Genomic DNA, 18,794 nt, shown 5'->3' with positions numbered 1-18,794 from the left:
AGCAAATGACAGGTGCAATTTAGTACTCCATGAAGTGTCAACGTGAATATTGCTGAAGTCCCAATGCAAGGTTTACTGCAATCATGGCAAAGCCACCTTATTTGTGTGACCTTTTCTACACTTTCTAAAACAGCATCTTCCTAACCATCATTAACAGGCATTAGAGTTCAGTCATGCTATATTAACCTATCTTATCTGTAGAAGTAGAAGAGTGGATAATCATGACTAGATAGTGCTAAATAGCTTTGCCTGTAAATTGTGGATTTGATTTCAAATCGTATGCAGGAGAACACTGACTTTTTACCACCTAAAATTGGCAGTGAACAGCAGCAGACCTGAAATGGAAATTGGCAGGTACCACTGGATGTACGGGAGTTCAAGGCCACAGCAAGTGCCAGCAATGAGCGGCAGTATGAGTCCCTTGGGGACTGGAGGTAAATGAATGGATGGGATAGATTCCGAGTTCACATGGAGTGCAGTAGTTAATAGCTACTGCTTATCACATTTGATTGTCCAGATTACACATTACAATGTGCCTGGCAGATGACTGCTTCTTGTGCAATTGAAATACCCTTTTTATTTTCTTTATGATGTATAATGCAGCCAGTCCTGGTTGTATATGTGTAATGAGTACCATAAAAATGTGGATCTTTAAAACATTAATGACAAAGGTTGAGCAGGCTGCTGATGATTGTGGTTTTATATGGGCCAGTTCAGCATTTGAAATGAGTTACAACTCCTTGAAGAGAGAAAAAAAAAAGAAAAAGCTTTGTTTAATGGATTTCTGTTTAAAAAGATGAAATGCAAATCTAACAAATTTAAGCCATTATGCAACATAAGTAATAGTACTTACTAAAAAGTCCTTTTGGGAGACATTCAAAAAAACTCCCTAAAGTATTTACATCACAGAATGTTCGGTCTGTCTGCAGAATTTGCCATTTGTCAAAAATTGCAATCTTTCACTGCTACACGATGCACAATAAACTTTTGCACCTAGTAATCTTTTAATGTCCTTCATTCTAAAGAGCATATATGTATATAGTCTGAACTACTCGAAGTTTGAGAAAAATGGTATTTACAAAAAAAGTTCAGTGATTGTGTAGCAGGAAGGGAGAAGGAGTTAGATTATGCAAAGCTTGTTAACAGGCTGAAGAAACACTTAAATGTGTCTATATAGATGTTCAGATTTCCTGCAGAGAGGTTAATTTGAGTCCCATGTTACATAGTTACATAGTAGGTGAGGTTGAAAAAAGACACAAGTTCATCAAGTCCAACCTATGTGTGTGATTATATGTCAGTATTACATTGTATATCCCTGTATGTTGTGGTCGTTCAGGTGCTTATCTAATAGTTTCTTGAAACTATCAATGCCCCACGCTGAGACCACTGCCTGTGGAAGGGAATTCCATATCCTTGCCACTCTTACAGTAAAGAACCCTCTACATAGTTTAAGTTTAAACCTCTTACCTCTTTTCTTCTAATTTTGAGTGGCCAAGAGTCTTGTTAAACTCTGTTCTGTAAAAAAGTTTTATCCCTATTGTGGGGTCACCAGTATGGTATTTATAAATTGAATTCATATCCACTCTCAAGCGTCTCTTCTCCAGAGAGAATAAGTTCAGTGCTCGCAACCTTTCCTCATAACTAAGATCCTCCAGACCCTTTATTAGCTTTGTTGCCCTTCTTTGTACTCGCTCCATTTCCAGTACATCCTTCCTGAGGACTGGTGCCCAGAACTGGACAGCATACTCCATTGTAGAATGGGAAAATTATTGTTTTATCTCTGGAATTAATCCCCTTTTTAATGCATGCCAATATTCTGTTTGCTTTGTTAGCAGCCACTTGGCATTGCATGCCACTGCTGGGCCTATCATCTACTAGGACCCCCAGGTACTTTTTCCATCCTAGATTTCCACCAGAGGTTCTCTCCCCCCCCCCCCCCCCCCCCCCAGTGTATAGATTGCATTCATATTTTTGCCACCCAAATGCCTTATATTTCATCTTTCTACATTGACCCTCGTTTGCCATGTAGTTGCCCACCCCATTAATTTGTTCAGATCTTTTTGCAAGGTTTCCACAAACAAATTAAACAGGATTGGTCCCAGCACAGAACCCTGTGGGTCCCTACTACCCACCCCTGACCATTCCGAGTACTCCCCATTTATCACCACCCTCTGAACTCGCCCTTGTAGCGAATTTTCAATCCATTTTCAATCCATGTACTCCCCCTATGGTCCATGCCAACGAACCTTATTTTGTACAGTAAACGTTTATGGGGAACTGTGTCAAATGCTTTTGCAAAATCCAGATACGCCACGTTTACGGGCCTTCCTTTATCTAGATGGCAACTCACCTCATCATAGAAGGTTAATAGATTGGTTTGGCAAGAATGATTCTTCATGAATCCATGCTGATTACTGCTAATGATACAGTTCTCATTACTAAAATCTTGTATATAGTCTCTTATCATCCCCACCAAGAGTTTACATACTATTGATGTTAGGCTAACTGGTCTGTAATTCCCAGGGATGTATTTTGGGCCCTTTTTAAATATTGGTGCTACATTGGCTTTTCTCCAATCAGCTGGTACCATTCCAGTCAGTTAGACTGTCTGTAAAAATTAGGAACAATGGTCTGGCAATTACTTGACTGAGTTCCCCAAGTACCCATGTATGCACCGTTGTTAACTTTCCTGTCTAATAGTTATCTGCTCAGGTATTCCTGGGTTAGGCACTGAAGATGTGATCGCTACAGTAGAATTACTGTACCACAAATGTGGCAAATAACACTTGCCTGAATCATCTAGGCTGTCAGCATGGATGGCCAACACTGCTGCTCATTGGACTACTCAATAGGGAGAAGAGGCCTTGAGCAACCCAGTCAGCAATATGTTAGCAATCTTTCAAACATCTTCTATATTACAAGCTTGCAGATATGCATGCATGAAATAAACAACCACACTGAGAAACTGTGAAAATATACATCTTGCACAGAACCACCTAATGTCGTCATAGATTTGTAAAGTAGATAACTTAAAGTGGTTGTAAACCTCAGACATTAAATATGAACAAAACCTATCCTTCTATAGTGTGTCTCAATTAAGAGCAGTGTCACTTTTGTCAGCTGCTTCGTTACTCTGCTATCAGCATGAATCACTTCTGACAAGTTTTCCTGATGCCAAAAAAAGAAAGAAAAAGCTGATTGACAGACTTGGCTCTTCCTGTGTGCTGTGTGAAGGGGGTGTGTCCCTTCCCTCCAATCAGCTCTCAGAGCTCTCCTCACTGAGTGTAACATCAGCTCTCTGACCCTGCTTTCTGACAGCTCAGACGAGGTTTAAAAATTCTGGAACTGAATTGCTGTAGAGAAGACTGCAGATAAACTGGTACAACTTGTATAGAAGGATTTGTTTCATTTCTGTGTATCACCTGAGACCAGTCACTTAACTGGATATATGTAAGGGTTTACAACCACTATAATATGCAGTCTATCTCATTATTATTTTTGTAAGATGGTAGCAATCTTTTGGAGAATGAGCTAGTATTACACAAAGTGCCAGCTGGAGTTAGGTGTTTTTTCATTCCAATAAGCAATTTTATATATTTTTGTTGCACCCCATGTGTACATCTACTGATTAGTGCATTTTACCAGTACTGTACGGGGGCCAGCTTCATGATTGTCATTTGGCATTCTTAATTTTAGTGCAATTACACCATATGGGGTCAGTTTTAGTCTACAAACTAACAGTGCTAGTTCGGTATGAAAATCACTGCATTAGCTGTGGTATTGAAGCTGTTTGAATTGGGGGCACTGCCTTATGAGCAGGTGTATTGGGAACTCTTGCCATAGCCAGATCGAAGATAACAAGTGATGCAGATTTTAACACTTGCTTGTTATTACTGGGCCATTTATGAACTGCTAGAAGCTGGTAAATGGCCAGGCCTGTCGTTTTGGAGGCTCTCTTTATGACACACAGATATTTTCAACTCTTTGGAAAATCTCATTGTGAGCCCAGTCAACCCTGTCCTTTGCAATGTAATGCATTGCATTGTTGATCATCAAATCAATACTAGAGTACACGTAAATCCTCATTTGATCCTAAGCCAAATGTTTAAATTGGAACCCCATTTTTGACCTGGGTAAGATGAGGGCCCCTGTCATTTGATTCTAAAATGCCAGCGCCTCTACTGCCCACTTAAAGCATAACTCCACGTTTAATGTCCCTTTGCTAATGTCCCTTTGCTACTACACAAACAGATGTGCTTCCTGGGAGCGTTGTATTAACCACTTAGATATATTTAGCAGAGGCCCTAGAGAATAAAATAGTGGGTTTTATAATTTGTCACATGGTATTTGTGCAGCGATTTCTTGAACACATTATTTTGGGGAAAAATACACTTTAATGCACACAAACACAATATAATACCCATTTTTTGGTAAAATATAAAGTATGGTGTTACGCCAAGTACATAGATACCAAACCTGTTACTCTTTAACCACTTCAATACAGGGCATTTTCACCCCCTTCCTGCCCAATCCAATTTTCAGCTTTCAGCGCTGTCACACTTTGAATAACAATTGCGCGGTCATACAACACTGTACCCAAATGAAATTTTTATCATTTTTTCCCCACTAATAGAGCTTTCTTTTGGTGGTATTTGATCACATCTGCGATTTTTATTGCTTGCGCTATAAACAAAACAAGAGTGGCAAGTTTGAAAAAAACACAAGATTTTTTACTTTTTGCTATAATAAATATCCACTTTTTTTTTTTTTTAAACAAATTTTTTCTTCAGTTTAGGCCGATATGTATTCTTCTACATATTTTTGGTAAAAAATATTGCAATAAGCGTATATTTATTGGTTTGCGTAAAAGTTATAGCGTCTACAAAATAAGGGGATAGATTTATAGCATTTTTATTATTATTTTTTTTTTTTTTTACTAGTAATGGCGGCAATCTGCAATTTTTATTGTGACTGCGATATTGCGGCAGACACATCGGACAATTTTGACACATTTTTGGGACCATTCACATTTATACAGCAATCCATGCTATAAAAATGCATTGATTACTGTATAAATGTGACTGGCAATGAAGCGGTTAACCAGGAGGGGGCGCTGTAGGGTTAAATATGTTCCTAAGGAGTGATTCTAACCTGTGGGGGGAGGGGATTCACAAGGGGAGGAGACCGATCGGTGTTCCTCTGTACAAGGAACACACCATCGGTCTCCTCCCATCTGACAGGACGTGGATCTGTGTGTTTACATCCTGCTCGGTTACCGGGCAATCGCGGGTGCCCGGCAGACATCGCGGCCGCCGGGCACGCGCACCCCCTAGGGATCCTGGAAGGCAGCGCCGTCATATGACAGCCCAGGATAACAGCTGCACCGTCCCGCCGTCATATGACAGTGGGCAGGCAGCAAGTGGTTAAAATAGCACACGCTTGTGGAATGGTGCCAAACTATGATATTTAAAAATCTCCATAGGTGATGCTTTGTAAGCCTTTACAGATACCAGTTTAGAGTCAGAGGAGGTCTGGTGCTAGAATTATTGCTCTTGCTTTTACGCTTGCAGCAATACCTCACATGTGGTGCGATCACCATTTACATATTCATGCAGGATCAATGCATGCCTTTGACTTTGCACAGGGGATGAGGGCTCTTTAAAAAAATCTTATTTTTATTTATTTTTTTACACTGACTTTTTGTCACATCACTTGTGACAGCAATAGGCAGTGACCGGTACTCTTTGTGGAGAGATCTGGGTTGTATTAGGCCCCAAATGTCTCCCCTGCCCTAAAAAAAATCTGATTACACCAAGATCGGTGTGTTCAGATGCTTTTGCCAGTTTAAAATTGCGCTGTTTACATCCAGGGAAACCGGAAGTGACAAAAGTACTTGCCGCTTCTGGTTTTCTATACATAGAGCTCATCAGAGACCACCTGGTCCTCCATGGGCTCTATAGTAAGCTGGTGGATTTGCTGGCTTCAGTTCTAGGTTCTCTAGCGGGACAGAGATCCTGGAGAGGCTCCAATGGGTGGCGAGGGGGGGGGGGAAAATTACCCCCAGCTGCCTGTAAAAGCAATCCAGCAGCTAATTAGCCACTTGGATGGCTTCTACAAAAAAGCTTCTGAAAAAACAATACCGGGATGATACCTGTAACTGCAGGCATCATTTCATTATACCTCTTGAAAGCCGCTCTTCTGATTGTCTGAGCTAGAGTTTGACCTCTTCACCTCTCCGCCTCAGCCAATCAGAGGATGCTTTGCTGAACAGTGCTCAGCTCGAAAATGTTTTGTTCTAGGAGTGGAATGGGAATTTTTCACCCCAAATTTGGAACGCAATGCTGTATACTGTATGGAGTCGGTTTATACGGTGCACCTCTTAGTGCCTGTTTAAACGTGAAGTTGAATTTTGCATTTTTGTGTTTTCTATTTAAATGGCAGGGGATTGATTTAGTGTATGGAGGCGTGAGGCATAATTTGTACTTAAGCAGAAGTCATGGGCCTATGTAAAGTCTATGACGGTATTCAAAAGGTTCCACACGGGTATGAAGAAGGTGCATGTATGTTAGCACAGTTGTTGCCTGAAGAGATGTATGTTTTTTTTTTTTTTTTTTTTTCATGTATTAAACATACTTACCTAGGTGGATGCAGCATTGGTCTGATGCTGCATCTGTCCCCCGGCACCTCTAAGGCTGAGAACCGAGCGATCGAACACTGCAGATTACTCGGTTCTCACAGCTCCCTGAGGAGGGAGCTGGTGACTGTCATTCACCATTCTCTGCTCTGCCCCCTCGCTCACTGGAGCACTGGGCTGTGGAGGGTGCGGGAGCGGCAGGCTCAGGCTCTCAGCAGGCTCACTGAGAGGCTGACCCCGCGTACCAGTCCAGGCATGTGGGCAGATCTCCATTGTTGCGATCCTGCCCGACCCCGGACCGGCTCTGTGACATCAGCAGACAACGGGCTGAAGTCTGCTGTCACAGGTAGGGATGCACCAATACCAATTTTTTTTATGAGTACCCTTTTTTACTTCTTTTTGTAGTACTCGCCCATACCAATAACCGATACCTACCGCAACTGTTTTGTTTTCACTTCAGCTGTCAGCAATGGTACATAGCATTGAAAAGTTATTTACAAACAAAATAGATTTTTTTTTTTTTAATTTTGTGCTTTTTCAATGTGAAATGTGTAAAATATGTGTTAGTGAATATTTTTACATATATATATTAAAAAAGCAAACAAAAAAAGTTTTTATTGTTTATAAAATAGACATGAACAAAAAAAGCAAGAAAATAATCATTAAATGGAGGACAATAGGGAGTTAATTAAGACTGATTAGAGTAAATTAAGGGTTAATAAAGGGTTAAATAGAGGAAAATGTGTTCATCCCTTTGATCTGCAGATGAAGAAACAGAAAGATAAAAAAAAAAACAATGTTTCTTTTAATTTTAGTGTTTCAGTGGCTGAGCAATGTTAATAAACATTGCTGGCTTCCTTTTTTTTTTTTTTCTTTTTTTTTCTTTTTTGACAGCTCCAATTACTGGACTTCTTTAACACTTCAGCTGTCCACAGGGGAGACCCACTGACAGCTCAAAGAACCTGAGCCTGAAAGTATCGGTATCGGTAACTGTATTTATTTTTTTCCAGCGAATAATACATACTTTCAAAAATGTCCTATCTCCAAACACTTTTTCTGGATCCCAGTTTAGATTCAGTCTTTGAACTGGAATTTATGGGCCCTGCATTTCAGTTTTAGAGTAATCCTCATACTATTTCAATTGTTTCCTGACCTTAATTAATGTTTGACACATTCAGGTCAAGGCACTGTTCTCCTTTCAGCATTATATGCTGCCCCTTCTGCTCCTGTTCTGGAGTGCACTAGTTTCCCAGCTTTGCATATGAAAAGTCTAGACTTCCTGAGAACCCTGAGAGACAATACTGCCTGACAACTTCCACAGCTGTAGGGGGAATGTGGGAGATTTTTTTTGTTTTTTTTAAACTTCTGAAAGGGAATAAATGTCTGCTGACCGAACATACATGAAGACCCGGAACCCTCCCATCTGAACACACACATGTCCTTTCACATGCCCCCTCCCATTTTTTTGATGCATTTAAAATAAATAGTAAACAGTGTTCCAGAGTACAGTACAAAAAAAAAAGTGGTGATAACATTTAATTATGAGTGTTTGGCAGTTTATAAAGTCAGAGGAAAGTCAGTGTAGCCTAGTGCTTTTCTTTTTTAGCTGTATTATAGCTAACTGCACCTCAAAAAACAATCAGCCTTTTAGTTTTATAGTAATCTGTTTTCTAAAAAGATTTCTAATTTGCTGCCAAGTCTTCAGCACTGTATTGCTTTCTGCCATAATAATGACTGTGGTAGATATTTCACTAGTATATGTTGGTGGACTGTATTCCAGCTTTTGCTATAATAGATACATTATTTCCTCTCATCTATTACATATGTTTTCAGTGCTTATTTGCTTCCCTGTGCCATTTCCATCCTTTCAGAAGTCAAGTGAGCATCATATTTAAAGGGTCTGAAAGAACAGCCCATTTCTTATAGCAAACAATAAGCTTTTCTGTTTGATTTGCTAGATTAGGCAAGGGGGTCGCTGATTGGTTGACAGGGTATCCCTTCCAAAAAGCTAATTGGTTGACAAGGTTTCCATGCCAGAAACCCCCCCATGTTTTCCTAAAGAAACCCTTAAGGCCCCTTTCACACTTATACGACTTGTCCCATGATTTTGTACTGCAAAATCGCATGACAAGTCATTCTCCATTATTTTCAATGACTACCATTCATATTGACAGGACTTCAAAGTAGTCCCTGCATTACTTTGGTCCAACTTCCATGCGAGTTGCTGTCCATAGACCTCAATGTTAAGCCCTCAAGTAGCATGCAAATCGTACCTGAATAATATAGACACAATTTCAGTACAACTTTGTAAGCACAAGCAGCTTTTGTAAACCCCCAACCCTGTAAAGTCGTACAGGGTTGCACAAGTGTGAAGTTGCACAAGTGTGAAAGGGGCCTAACTGAACCTTTAATCACTTCAGCCCCAGAAGGTTCCCCCCCTTAATGACCAGGCCATTTTTTTGCGATACAGCAATGCGTTGCTTTAACTGACAATGATGCGGTCATGCGAAGTTGTACCCAAATAGAATGTATGTCCTTTTTTTTTTCCCACAAATAGAACTTTCTTTTGATGGTATTTGATCACCTCTGTGTTTTTTTATTTTTTTACGTCATCGACAAAAAAAGACCGACAAATTTGAAAAAAAAAACTATTTTTTACTTTCTGCTATAAAACACATCCAATAAAAAAATTTTAAAAATCAAATTTTTTCATTAATTTAGGCCAACATGTATTGTGCTACATATTTTTGGTTAAAAAAAATCCCAATAAGCGTATCTTGATTGGTTTGGGCAAAAGTTATAGCATCTACAAATTATGGGATAGATTTATGGCATTTTTATTTACTTTTTACAAATAATGGCAGTGATCAGTGATTTTTAGCAGGACTGCGACATTGTGGCAGACAAATTGCACACTAAGTGACACTTTTTTGGGGCCGGCGACACTAATACAGTGATCGGTGTTAAAAGAATGCACTGTTACTGTATAAATGACACTGGCAGGGAAGGGGTTAACACCAGGGGCGATCAAAGGGTTAAGTGTGTTCCCAGAGGGTGATTTCTAACTGTGTGGGGGATGGACTGACTGGAGGAAGAGAGACATCGGTGTTCGTGATTAGCAGGAACACAAGATCTCTCTTCCTTGCTGACAGAACGACGGTCTGCCTTGTTTACATATTTAGACCTCCGTTCTTTGCCTTTCTAATGAGCGATTGGCGGGTCTTGGCAGCCATCGCAGCTGCCAGACCCACTGGCTCCCGCTGTGTCCACTCGCAGTGAAACAAATCCCCCTACATAAGTTGTATATGTTTTATCTGACGTCTTTCCCCTACAGCCGCTCAAAGTGCAGAATGTACACAGGATTTCCCAGCTCTGAAAATCAGGGGGCGGAGAGCTGTAGTTACATTTAGTAAGGAGAGTTCTGAGAGCTGATTGGATGAAGGGGACCCCCCCCTGCACACAGGAACAGAGCTGAGGCGGTCCATCACAAACTGCCCTCCCCTGTCACCATTTTTCTCTTGGTGTCAGAAGTGACTCATGCTTATAGCAATAGGAACGTGTCAGCAGACAAATGATACTTAGTGCTCTGGATTGAGACATACACACAATATAGGGATATGCTTAGTTCATATTACATGTCTGAAGTTTACAATGACTTTAAGTTGAACCCAAGCCAGAGAGGTTAGAATTTTCTATCCATTTTTATTGCTTTTGATAAGGATCATTTTTTCTTTCTGTGTTGCTCTCCAATTCTGTTCACTTCCTGTTCTAGTGACCACACTGGAATTATAGGGTTCACCTCTTCAAGGGGACACGGGCAGCAATAAATGCTGATGGGGTTCTATTGTTTCCTACTCTGTTCACAACTTAAGAACAACATTTTGGTTGGATTTCTATGTTAAGATGCTGAATGATAATATATCTTTTCCCGTATTTAACAATCTCTTCTATTTGTTTTTACACTTTGACTTACATGAATAATGAAGGGATCCTACTTGTTATGGACAGCACAGACAGTTCTCATTTCAGATTTCCATATGTGAGGCGTACTGTTGATTATGAGCTGTAGGCAATGATGCTGTAATGCTGACCATTGACATTGCTTGGCCAGTCCTGGCCTCATGCCTAGCGAAGCAATTAAAACTTTTCCCTTTGCCAAAACATGGGGGATGTTCTCAGGAAACAGGATTACCTCATAGAATCCATGAGATGTTTCTTAAGCAGTCCGGTATAGGCAAACTACATGGGCCTGACTGTGACAAATGCTCTTCTTTTCTTTCAAATGAGGTCACTTGACAAGCACGTCTTTTTTAGGTGGAAGATTCCTACTATTTTTGTATGCTCGAAGGATCCAAAGCTTTTCCCCTTACCTTGTCGTAACCATTTTTTTTTTTTTTTCTTTTTTCCACGTAAACGTAAATTTTGCCCTACAACTAATCTATTCGGTTGCTTATTATACATGTGTTTAATGGCACCAATTCCCTTAATAATATCAGCCCTTGTTTTAGCCAGCCCTCCTTCTGTGAATGTGTTAAATTTTCAGCCAGGAACACAGGCAGCACTGAGCAAGTCGCTGGGCCATTATTAACTTGTTTCTATGGCGACGGCTGCTCACAAGCCCGAGGACAAAAATGTTTTTTATTCTGCTATGTTGAACAAAGGGGGTTCTGGTGATGCTTTGGACAAAATGGTCTTTGAAAGCAAGAGACATTGATGTGTTTGTACTATGTCGTTTTATATTCAGGGTTATTTTCAGATTCAGTATGCCATCAAGCTTAAGGGAAAAATGAATAATTACATTTTTAATTTGCGTTTTCTCTGTGCATTTTATTTTTTTAGGTTTACTTATTAATTTTGTACTATATAATAATATAATTATTTTTTATAGAGATACAATATATATATATATATATATATATATATATATATATATATATATATATATATATATATATATATATATAATATATTATTAATAATAATAATAATTATTATTATTTATATATATATATATATATATATATATATATATTACAAAATTAATAAGTAGTAGAGAAAAATGATGTGCTACTCTATTGATCATAAACCCTGGATTTCTACCTCAAAATTAATGTGGTCTTGGGCCATTTACAAATGTCCATTTTGAGCATAAAAAATATATATATATAATTTTATATATATAATATATATTATATTATAATTTTCTTATGATCAGAATGGATATTTGCAAATGGCCCAAGACCGCATTAATTCTGAGGTAGAAATCCAGGGTTTATGATCAATAGAGTAGCACATCATTTTTCTCTACTACAAAATCTTCTATGGCAGTAGTAGACCATGGAGGTCTGTGTAAGGCTGCAAGTCCCATGTTGTGTTCTTTCAGTTAAATCACATTGTACAATTTTATAGTGCCAAGTAAAAGCTCTTAAATGTGAAAAAAGCTCCTAGTATTAAGGATTTGATGCCATAATATGTATTGGACACAGATTTCAGTTGCAAAGCTTTGCCAATGAGTTAAGCGAAGATACTTGAACCATGTACAAAGTTAGATTTAAAAAAAAAAAAATGCTTGTTATGGTATTGTTTCTTTTAATATAAGCTTTTTGGATAAGGCGGTGCAATGATGAATGTAACCCCATAGATTGTTGAAGATATGACTTCTGATTGGTTGTAATAGGTTATCACACTTAAAATATTAGAGTATGGCAAAAAAAAAAAAAAAAAAAAAAAAACCTCTCCCATTCTACACTTCATTCTCCCTCCCAAATATCCCCCAATCCCCCAGGAGGCTGGATATCCCCTTCTCTCTGAAAATTTGTGGACACTCCGATACAAGCATGCGGTTTTTTTTAATTATATTGAAGCCTCTTATTCCGACACCCTGACTAGAATTGTGTCAGTTTACTTTATTAAACCAGTGTTCCTGAAATGACTTTTTTCCCTTTTTGCAACTGATGCATAATTTTTCCGTGAAATTAATTATTCATCTTGTAATGGGACCTAACTGTATTTCTAATGTTTATTACTGGTACTTTATATAGTGCCATCAATTTACGCAGCACTTACATATTATACATTCACATCATTCCTTCCCCTCGAGGAGCTTACTGTCTGAGGTCCCTAACTCACTTTCACACATAGTAGTGCCAATTTAGACAGGAGCCAGTTAACCGCTGCTGGACCACTCCCTGCATATATACTGTGGCAGGGCGGCCCGGCTGTGCAACATCACATACGTAATTTTGTGCACGCGGGTGTGGGGCACGCTACTCCCACTATGATCGGTCACAGCGGGTCCGGCGACCGATCGTTCAGAGGAGAGACAGAGCAGCGGTCTGCCTATGTAAACAAGACAGACCGTTGATCTTCCAGGGATCAAAAGAGCGATCTTGTGTTTTCAGCTTACGGATCTCGCTTTTCCTGCAGTATATCCATCCCCCACACAGTGAGGCTACTTTCAATGAAGGCGTTTTCAGGCATTTTAGCGCTAAAAATGGCACCTGTCAAGTGCCTGAAAACTGCCTCACATGCCACCCCAGTGTGAAAGCTGGGGCGGTGTGCTTGCGGGACGGGAAAAAAAAGTCCTACAAGCAGAATCTTTGGGTCAGTTTGGGAGCGCTGTATGCAGTGCTCCTAAACCGCCCCTGACCATTGGAATGCTTGGGCGGCACTTTGGAAGCGCTGCAACGTGGCCAGTTTTAACCCTTTCTTCGGCTGCTAGCAGGGGTTAAAAGCGCAACTAAAATGAGCAGCGTGGCCCTAGTGTAAAAGTAGCTTTAGCACCTCCCCAGGGACACACTTCACCCTTTGATGGCCCCTGGTGTTTACCTCTTCCCTACCATTGTCATTTATACTGTGACAGTTATTTTTTTTTTATTTTTTTATTTTTTTATTTTTTTAGCACTGATCACTGTATTGGTGTCACTGGCCCCCAAAAAAGCATCACTCGGTATCCAATTTGGCCGCCGTGTCGCAGTACCACTAAAAATCACTTTTTTTTTCCAAAATTGTCAATCCTTTTTTGTTTATAGCGCAAAAAACTAAAAACCACAGAGGTGATCAATCGCCACCAAAAGAATGCTCTATTTGTGGGAAAAAGACATCAATTTTATTTGGGTACAACGTCGCACAACCACTCAATTGTCAGTTAAAGCAATGCAGAAAATGGCCTGGTCAGGAACTGGGTAAAACCATCCGTAGTTGAAGTGGTTAACCTACACCAGCATGTCTTTGGAGTGTGGGAGGAAACCGGAGTACTCGGAAGAAACCCACGCAGGCACAGGGAGAACATGCTAACTGTAGGCAGGTAGTGCTGCTGTTGAGATACGAACCAACGACCCTAGTGCTGGCATGTAGAAGTGCTAACCACTTAGCCACTGTGCTTGTTTGTATGTATCCCGCCCAGTTGGGCTTTGCCATTAATAAATAAAACCTGTGAAGTAAATCTCTGCAATACATTCACTATTCCACCATGTTTTTGTTCCTTTGAAAAGCTTCAAAATACCTGTTGATCTTCCAGAAATGCATTCAGCGTCTGTAGCTCCTGTAGTGAGCGGACAACACAGTGCATCTGCTGCACTGAAATCTCAAGAAGTGATAGCTCTGCTCATTTCTGCTCTCCTAGGCTACAAGGCTCCCTTTCTTATGCTATGGCATGGAGGAGAGAGGCGTTTATTTCAGCAGGGGAGTACTCGGCAGAGCTGATGACTCTGCTGAGGATTTCACTGTAGCAGAGACAGCGTTGTCAGCTCAGACAGGAAGTTTGGAGAGAGATGAGACATTGGAAAATATACTAAATTTTAAAAAAATATTAAAAAAATTATGTTAAAAAATATTGCCCAGGCATATACTTTTATATAACCATTGTGAAAGAAGCTATGCCATTACATTGTTGGTATTCATTCAAATACAGAAATGCAGAAAGGAAGAAAAAATTCAGGAGGCAGCTTGACTAAGGTATGAGCAAGAAATAAATTGTATACACCAGAAACATATGATCAAACCTTTTTACTTTTTGTACTATTTTTATGAATTTTTATTTTTAAATTGTAATAAAATGCTTGTGTTTTTAAATCTGAATTTAATATGTATTTATTACTCACATTGCATAAGCTTCATATTAATAATTTTTTTATCTAACGGCATGTATCTGAGTGGTGAGAATTGTAGTTCAAAGCAATATCTTTTAAAATGTAGATTGACTGGAGTTTTCAAGTGTCTTTGTAGGACAGTACTACTGCACTGCAAGTAATGCCAAGTACACACCTTAAATTTTTTTTTCTTTCAACCTGTCGGGCAGAACAAAAAAAACCAAAAAAACTGAGGCACACACTGTACTAACCAATGTTAAAGTGGTTGTAAACCCTTACAGACCACTTTGTGCTACAGGTAAGCCTATAATAAGGCTTACCTGTAGCTACCCAGGATATCTCATAAACCTGCACGGTTTAGGAGATATCCCCTGTATTTGCATGCATGTGCCGACGTCATCTGAACATGCGCACTGACACAAACTGAAGCAATGGCACGTACGTGGCGTTGCTTCAGTGAGCGTGCCGTTACCGCGCGCATAAGCGGGAATGACGTCATCGCGGCTCTGGCCAATCACAGCGCCGGAGCCGCAATCCCAGATGTAACCTCCGGGAGTGATGTCGGCCGCTGGAGCGGTGTACAGGCACAGCAGCGCGGGCCTCAATTATTTATTTTAAAGTGGGTTTACACCCACTTTAATAAAGCAATCTCCCCACTGAGCTATTTTGTTTTGACAGGGGAACTGCCCCCACAACAAAACACCAATCAGAGCTCACAGCCATTGGCTGCTGGTTCGACAGAAGGCGTCCAGGCTGGTGTAAACAAGCGTTGAATGTTGGCTGGTTCCTGTTGAACCAGACAATATTCAGCCTGTTTGTACCAGGCTTAATGTGCCCCCAAACCACTGTAAGAATGAGTTAAAAACGAAAGGATCCAGTTCTTAAATGTGCTGTGAACCGCTGTGGTAAGCTACCTAGGTGCGAACAAACCCTTACCCAGTTTCGTAAATCTGCCAGGATGGGATTGTATTGCTAGATGCTTGTTGTTTTTCCTTTTGTTTTTTTTCGTCTCAAAGTAAATGTCAGGAATAAGAAGTTAAAGAATACTGTATGTTGCCTCAACATGTCATATTCCTGATGTGTCTGTTGTACCATGTACGTGTGTTAAAAATTATCCTGTCCTCTTTGTGTTGCTTCCTTTTGTGTAAAATTCCTGGTGTTCCTGCCAGTCCCCCTGCTTTTTTATATCAAACTGACCGTGCTAAGCATGAGAGCACATCCTTCCTAGCGTGGTCCGCTTTCTGGTGGTCCTGGGAGAACAGCCTGCCTGTCTTCCAGTGATCAGACTTGTGCTGACACCCCCCCACCCTGGACAGCTATTCACTGGGAAGATCCGTGTGCTGCTTTTTTTTCCACTCCTACCTCTCCAAGCCCCCTACGCAGCTGAAACACAAACATTTTGCCTTTCATCTCTATTTTTAATTGAATGGGTTGTTATACAAGGTGCACATATACTTTATGCAAGTTCCCACACTTATGGCATATTGTCCATGGCTGCTTGTGTCATATTTAATAGAGAAGTATGGAGATTTACTTTTTTTTTTTTTGTTTAAATCATACTTGGGTGGATGCAACATCGATCCCCGTCAGCTCTAACGCTGAGAACTGAGCGATCAAACACTGCAGATCACTCAGTTCTCAGAGCTCCCTGAGCAGAGAGCTGGTGACTGTCAGTCACTGGCTCACTGGAGCGCTGGGCTGTAAATGGGGCGGGAGCAGCCTGCTCTGGCTCTCAGCTGCTCACTGAGAGACTGAGCTGGGTGCCGGTCGAGGGTTGTGGGCAGATCCTGACCATATGGTCGCAATCCTTCCTGAGCTTGGACTGGCTCTGTGACGTCAGCCGACAGTGGGCTTCAGCCGGCTGTCTACTAAAATGGGTCGTTCTGCACTCCTGTGATCCACAGGAGAAGTACAGCCAAACGAGCTTTGGTTCTATTTCACCTTAAGGGCAGTTCCCCAATGGGATATGTCTTTACAGCATTACATTGTTTTAGAAAACCTTTTTAGTACAAGATGCTAAGATTGTTCCTCACCCCAGTGACCTGTTTGTTAGTGGAATGTTCATCGGTGTTTCATGCAGAATTTAGGTTTTTAGCTGAACATTTCCAACCCATAGATAAACCTTACACCTCCTTCTCTGTAATACTAATGACATGAGGCTCTTTGTTCTATGAGCGTTTGAATACTCTATAATTTTGGCAATCTAAACCCACTCATCTTTTTTTAGGCCTCTTACACCAAGACATTGTTTAATATTGGCTTATAAACTCTAGCCTGTAGAACATCAGATTCAGCAAGCATATACAAAGTTTTAACAAGTTTTAAGCAGCTTTCTTAAAGTTAGAGACTCTGTCATGAAGAAAGAAGTCAAACAGCTGCACATACCCCCGGCAGTCTAACAAAACTTTCCTGCCTTGGTCGAGTGCCTGGAATTTTGACAGGCGCAACTCTGACACTTCTGGTTTGTGTCAGCGCTTGCCACCAAGCCCCACCCTCATACATTCCTATTGGCCAATTATTGCGATAAGCAGCCTTAATAGCCAGTAGGAATGTGCAGGAGGTAGCAGAGACTGGCAAGGCTTCTTATTATAAGGCTACATGTACTCCCTGCCTACATTTACAGCAACTGCAGAAAAATGCAAAATCACGCCACGGTTTTGCAGCATTTTGCATTTTCCTACGGCCGGCGGTCCAAACAATCCTATCATGAATGCAAATCTTCTGCTTTCAGGAGAGGGAGGTTGAAGCTCACCTAAACATGGCAGCTCCTAAACTCTGCTAAAAGCCTATGTGTACATGGACACAGGCTTTTATGGAGTTGAGTTTAGAAACTTTGGCATAAAAAAATGCCAAAAGCTCCTAAACTCAAGTTTAGGAGCTGCTAGTGTGCATGAAGCCTAAAAGGCCAAGGAGTTGAAATGCTGCTAAGGGCCCCCAAACGCACACATTTCTCCAGCTTTATTTAAACAATATTCCCTTTGAGCCCAAGAGTGTTAAAAAAAGCTAGTGCTGGCTTTAAATAAAAAAAGAAAAAACATTCAGCAAATTTTAAATGATGAAACTTCTAAAAAGCTACAGACACCACTCTCTTTAAGGTTCTCTTCAATGTGAGGCATTTTCACATTGAAGGTGAGTTGTACTTTAAAGGCTTTGAGAAACAGTTAATATCCAAATTTAACTTTCAAGCTGAATTCCAGAATCCCGTACAGCTAGTGCCTAATTATTTTCTTTCTTTTTTTTTTTTTTTAAGCCTGCCTCTTTGAATAACAACTGATTGTAGTTCATGGGACATCATCAGAAACTTCACTATGATTCATTTTACCAGAACGCCAGGGGGGTCAGGAGATATGGCACATGTGACATCTGATGTGGCAAGCTGAAATTAATTTCCCATGATAGCATAAGGATCCACTGATGTGGTGGGTGGTCATGTGGCCAGTGCTCAGGGCTATTCTTGCCAATCAATTAACTTTGGATGGGCCATGCCCAGGTGCTGCAGCAATAGAACCATTTCTCCATAGGGCGAAAATAGTGGTGCCTGGTTGCATAAACTGCGACCACCATGGAATAAGGAGTCATGTTAGATGGGGGGGGGGGGGAGAATAAAATATCACAGTATTTGTTTTTCAAAAATGTACTGAAGCATCTTTTTATATAGTAATCTAATCATCCTGGCTGGAGTTCAGCTTTAATGTAAATTTGTAGTCTGCTTTACTGTAGGGACCCCCTTCCCTTAAAGACAGGAGTGTGTTTCTTTGGTGATAGAGGGCTAGCTTCTTTGTGGTGCATTGTGCCAGCAAAAATGGTGCAGGTTGGAGTTTTAGGTCAGTTGTGGAGCGCTGGCGGCTCATTAAAATGAAAGACTGCCCTAATGCAGTGCATAATGTAGGTGGGAAGGGGCCCTTCTAAATCCCTGCAGAGCAACACTTAGATTGGAAGAGGAAAGGCCACCGGTGTCAGCCAGTCAAGGCTTTATTGCTTTTACAGTTCTGTAAGTACAAACAGTGGAAACATGCTTACAGGAGGGGAGAGTACAGAGATGACCTAAAAGTGCACTCCTGAACTTTCTT

The 18,794-nt window shown here is 40.5% G+C and overlaps 1 protein-coding gene across 7 annotated transcripts in view; it reads left to right on the top strand.

The window, feature by feature from the left end:
* The window catches only part of GPM6B (glycoprotein M6B), a 162,857-nt gene that overhangs the window by 118,220 nt on the left and 25,843 nt on the right, over positions 1-18,794 (top strand). For 4 of the 7 annotated variants that reach the window (XM_073614870.1, XM_073614873.1, XM_073614871.1 and 1 more), the window contains one exon: positions 321-434. The exons of the other annotated variants lie outside the window; for them this stretch is intronic. In XM_073614870.1, the coding sequence (XP_073470971.1) occupies positions 321-434 (114 nt within the window). The remainder of the gene's footprint in view (positions 1-320; positions 435-18,794) is intronic. 7 annotated transcript variants of the gene reach the window in all.

This window comes from Aquarana catesbeiana, linkage group LG02, assembly GCF_042186555.1.
Source record: "Aquarana catesbeiana isolate 2022-GZ linkage group LG02, ASM4218655v1, whole genome shotgun sequence".
Classification (NCBI taxonomy): domain Eukaryota; kingdom Metazoa; phylum Chordata; class Amphibia; order Anura; family Ranidae; genus Aquarana; species Aquarana catesbeiana.
This window is presented reverse-complemented; position numbering and strand designations above follow the sequence as displayed.